The sequence below is a fragment of the Suillus plorans genome (assembly GCF_016647745.1).
Source record: "Suillus plorans strain S12 chromosome Unknown HD556scaffold_31, whole genome shotgun sequence".
NCBI classification, from domain to species: Eukaryota; Fungi; Basidiomycota; class Agaricomycetes; order Boletales; family Suillaceae; genus Suillus; species Suillus plorans.
This window is the reverse complement of record NW_024537415.1, coordinates 369782-374996: the sequence shown is the minus strand read 5'-3', so window position 1 is coordinate 374996 and position 5215 is coordinate 369782. Positions and strand designations below refer to the sequence as shown.

At 44.9% G+C, this 5215-nt stretch overlaps 1 protein-coding gene across 1 annotated transcript; it reads right to left on the bottom strand.

The window, feature by feature from the left end:
• Positions 1-250: 250 nt before the first annotated feature.
• HD556DRAFT_1443778 (uncharacterized protein) lies at positions 251-3879 on the bottom strand (the record flags this gene model as incomplete). Its single annotated transcript, XM_041306674.1, has 16 exons — positions 251-321; positions 368-647; positions 697-890; positions 941-1380; positions 1440-1528; positions 1958-1984; positions 2039-2134; positions 2187-2363; positions 2418-2603; positions 2650-2702; positions 2754-3258; positions 3308-3406; positions 3459-3554; positions 3601-3624; positions 3679-3762; positions 3814-3879. 16 exons carry the CDS (start codon positions 3877-3879, stop codon positions 251-253), a joined length of 2487 nt encoding a protein of 828 aa, XP_041159800.1.
• Between the last annotated feature and the right edge of the window lie 1336 nt (positions 3880-5215).

The following is a 5215-nucleotide window of genomic DNA, read 5'->3' as shown; positions in this document are numbered from 1 at the left end:
CCAGGACCATCATAACATTATGTTTCGGAATGATACAAAAACTTGTCAGAAGCACGGACACTAGACACATGCTAATCAGTAATTGAGTAGATAAAAATGGCGGCAAAGGTGGTACAGATAGCGTAGATCAAGTTCATGTACAAATACCATTACAACAATCCACCTCAAGTGGGCAATGTGCAACTACAGGAGAGTTTCAATAGAGCGCAGAGGCATTGGAGGATCCAGATGATGTTGAAAAACCATCAAATCAATCCTCAAAAGAGTTGTCAGGTAGACATGATTTATATGTCCCATCAGAGCCATGAGATGAGCACGTGCCTACATTTATCTTAGCATGAAACTTCAAGGAAAGTTGCAAGCTCACCATCCTCAGTCAACCGGAACCCCATAGTGCGTGATATCACTTCAGAAAACATCTCCACTTCGGCTTGTGCGCAATGTTTCTTCAACTCTAAAATGTGGAAATCAGATTTCAGAACGTCTGGGGTTTTCTCATGTTTTGCTTTAAAGCTATCGCCAATGCCAATACCTAGGAGCTTGGTGTCTGCACAGTTGGCAGATGATGTGCTGATGTAGGCGCGATATGTGACGCTATCAACCCAAGACTTCATCAAGAAAGGAAGCGAAAGAAGCCGATCATTGGGCTGCATATCATTAGAATACAGAGTCTCTGGTAGCATGAATAGCGCTTACCCTTAAGAGGCTTTCGTAAAGCTGAGGAATTTCTTGAATTTGCGGGAAATCTACTAGGAATTCCGATGACGAGGAAAGCCATTGCTGGCATTTGAGATGCACAGCAGTTGGAAGCCGAAAGCCTTCAAATTCGTCCGAGCGGGGTGTTTGGCATGCACTTATGGTGCCAGTGTACTTTGGCAGGGGTGCTGGAGCTAGGAGGAAATTCAAAATCAAGCGTCATTTCTTAAGCAGTATGGCTTACATGGGCGACATTTCACATTAAACTCTTCGCACAAGTTCGCAATGGCTTTATTGAATAAAGTGACTTCCATCTGAGCACAATACATCCTCTCCTCCATGTAGCATCGCCCTCCTTGCAGAAGGAATGAAACACAAGTGAGCTCTTCTTGCTGGAAGAGCTCTTCCATTGCAACCACTCTGAGGCTCACTTGTAGGACAGCTATGAGGTCAAGGGGGTCGACCCATGCAAATAGCACGGAAACCGTGATGAAGAGGGAATCTGGAAGCTGAAGTTGATGTCGTAGGATACCATCACGGAAATATGGAAACCCACTGACAATTTCACATCCCTGTTTCTGGAGCCAAGACTTGAGGGCATTCTTGGTCTGTTTGATCTCAAGAATGTGCTTTGTCAAAGGAGTGATGAGGGTAGGAAGACACGATGAACTACTATTTAACATGCTGAAGGGGAGTGGTAAGAAAGGGTTAAAGGGAGGTCCATACAATTGTTGAGGGCTTACATACAAGAAGGTTTGGCAGCGGCTATGGGATAGCGGTCTGCAAGCCGATCAACAGCTTTGCTCAGTGGTGGCTGTGCAATTGTAGCGGTCTATAAAAAAACTATTTGGAGATGAAAATCATATGCGCCGATGAACAATGCCATCATACAGCATAATTCCTTGTTTAGAAGTCAGAAAAAGCCTGTGCAACGTTCGTAAGCGACTCAATATGTTACGAGAGATTTTGATACATATAGTGCGTACTATGTTCCTTGGTCTGACTTAGTCGTGTGATGGTGCTGGGCTTTGGGATCTTATTCTTAAGATATCGCAGGAAGTTAACAACACAACAAAGCGCTGTACATTTGCAAACAGACCAGCGGACAAAATATGGAAGGCAATTTTCCTTGGAAGGGTTATTTACGAGTAATCCGATAAATGTCAGTGTCACTGCGGGAGGCATTCCCCATTAGCTACTAGTATAGAGACGAACTTATGTAAACTCACATGATGTTACAAAAGCTTGCTATGCAGCTCACGAATGCCAGGTGTTCTGGGTCGTCTTCCTGTGCCAATAGGAGAACAACCACCCGAAGGAGTTTGTCATATATCTCACTGACCGGCGGATATAGTGATAGGTTGATAGTTGAGGACTCCACCTCTTTTGACATCTTCTTCAAAATATCCGTCAACCATTGGATGATGGCGCTATAACACTAATACAACAGGATTGATTAGATGAACAAAAGCTCGTAGAGTAGAACTTACGGAGGCCCCCACAAATGCTAACATCTCTGCGGGTGGGTGTGGAACGTTCCTGAAGATATCCGGCGCAAAGTCAGCCATTATTATTGGTGTATGGGCTGATACGCTACGCCGGAATACAAGATGAAAAACGAGGGATTTCGAGATCTCCTTTCTGATAAACCACGCAAAGCCATTGTCCTGCATGGTAAAGCAATAAGATCCTGACAACCAAAGCTAACTCAAAAGACTGACCGCAATTGGCAAACGAGCCGAATCTGGAAGCAGGAAGTGTTGCAGCAGGGCCACGCATCTCTCAATGAGTAGTGCCTGGGGGCACAGTTCTGCGAGGGCAAAGCCCAGGAATGGTCGAGGATCTGAGATTGCAATTTTCGCTAATCGTTTGATCTCAGAAATCAACATCGACACCCATTTACCGGCCTACTCAAGGTCAGACAAGTAAATAGAGATGACGGAGAAAACATACCATCGCCAATATAGCTTCTTCTGTCACTTCGAACTCATCATCAGCCGACCTCACTAGAGAAGAGTCAGTATCTACGGAACATAGTAGATCAATGAGTTACTGACCAGTGCACAGGGTTGTGCGAGTTTCTCCGACTTCAGCCAGACTTTGATTGAAAAGGTCGGCGATGAAAATAACTTTCTCACTAGCTGTTTGAGTGAGTAAGAACGGGTTCCTGTACTCCCCGCACGATATAGCAACTCTGATGAGAATCTGCACACGAACCAGAACAGTTTTCCATTGTGGATACCTGAGCTGGATATCCTGCAAGCTGTTCGTGTCAGGATGGGTTTGTGTGTCCTCTGGTTGGGTATCATCGCGACTGCATGTGATAAGTGAGAGCCTGGAAGACTCTGGCACAACCGATGAGGCCACGGAAGAGTCTGGAACAATTGATGAGGCCCCAGAAGAATCAGGGACAACTGAACCTGCGTGATACGACTCCAGCAGGTTCGACATTTCTGCGAGAGCATCACTATCAAACTCGGGATAAGCTTCAGAGTGGGGTTGGTGTCCAAACGGAAATAGAGCTTCAACGATAACAGTGTTATGCCCATTGCCCAACAAAGGCTTTGACGTTGTTAAACGAGATAACTTTAAGATTGCAAAGTGAGCTCACCCATGTATACACATGTAGAAGGGTACCATCGTCGCTCAGCCTTGACCAGAGGGCGTTCAAGTCCAAGTTCATGGGCGGGTCGTCGGGCGAATAAAGATTCTACAAGACATATCAGTGGGAGGGCGGAGTGCAGTCCAGAGCAACTGAATACCTTGATGAATATAGGTACCTCCATGCACGGTTCCCATAGTGAATTGTGAGAATTGATCGGCAACACATAAGCTATGACTTTGACATGCGACTTGAGCTATAAAAAAAATCAGTATACGACGCCCACAAAATGAACCACCTACAGCCTCGAGGCGCGTAGCTGAACACTGCAGCCCACGATGAGACACTAAAAACTCTGAAGGAATACAAATAATACTTACATAGAGTGCATAGAGGACTGGTTGAGGCCCAATCGCTAGATATCCTGTAAAACAGAAAGGCTTCTGTAAGAGAGTGAGGTTGCCCTGAAAGAACTGAGTTAGTAACATTGAGATTAGAAGCCACAAAAAACACACTGAAACAGGCTGAAGGCTAGACAGATCGTCCGGGAAAAAATACGAATGGAAAATTGGAGCTGCCATATCATCGTCAGAGTTGATTCCAAGAGAGAAAACAGGCACTTTAAATGTGATTAAGCATAATATAAAATTTTAATAAAAATGCATTGCAGTGCAATGGTTATTACATGTAAGATGTCGTGTCTCGCCTAGAACGATTGACTGCTGTTATAATGCCATACATTCTTATGTATAACATGCAAGGCAGCGATAAGCTCTGCTCGCGCCACAAGGTTACGCCAATGGTCTAGTAGTGGGCGCTATCGATCGACTTTGCGCTATTGGTCGACTTTGCTCAAGTGACCTAGTTCTCATAATCAAAGGCTACCTCTCTGTTGTACATCTCGTCGAACTGATCTAACAACGATTCATTGCTGGAACTGAACCATTGCTCAGCATCCGATCCACCCTCAGTACTGTCATCTACTTCATCATCTTCACTGTCCTCTTGATCCTCAATTTCATCTATTTGCTCGAAATCTTCAACATCATGGGTAAAAGATGCATGTGCTGCACCCTCTGGCTGCGTGGGGCGATGGTGAGAGTATACATGACCCACTCCAAGACCAAAGTGGAAGCGCATGAGCATGTCCCGGTCGACAAACCTGAAATAATAATAATGAGCTCGGTGTTTGTGAAGTGGTGCCCCTAACTTACCGATTCACATAGTATTGGCACCAATCATCCTTGTCGCCCGCACATGCTGAAACTCCCAAACCATTGGGATGTTTCTTACCATCGGCAAATGATGGTATAATATGACAGCCCTGAAGTACATCCACTGGATCAAGAAAGTCGAATGAGAAGTCATCCGCCATGCGTGGAAAGCGGAGACGATCTAGCCTCAAGGTTTTCCAGGTGGCAAGATCATCAATGGGAGTGTACCAGCGTACCCATAAAAACACTGTTCGGAGAGGAGTGTAGTCGACTATACTGTTTCCTATGAAGATCACGTTCACGTGGTATATACCAAGTACCTTTCCATAAATATATCTGTGACCTTGGCACCCAACATCGTCGTCAGCACGAAGAACCATGATATTGCAATGGGGAGTTCTGGGGTTAACAACATCTTGAGATCTGCAAACATTGTACGTGGTATAATTGAACCTAGCGGTGTTGTGGTGATACATGTGATCGTCCTTCAAAATAATGGAATTGATGTTGGTCTCTTCTCCAGTACCTGGAAGGTCTCTGGATTGGTTGAATCGGTGCAATATATGATCCTTCAGTTTCGGCACAAAATTCTGCAGGGATATTAGAAATCGCTTAAAAATATATGATTGCACTTACGGTGATTGCTGGATCACCTGCATGGTCACGCAAGTACGATCCTATATGTACAGGGAATTTTTGCCTG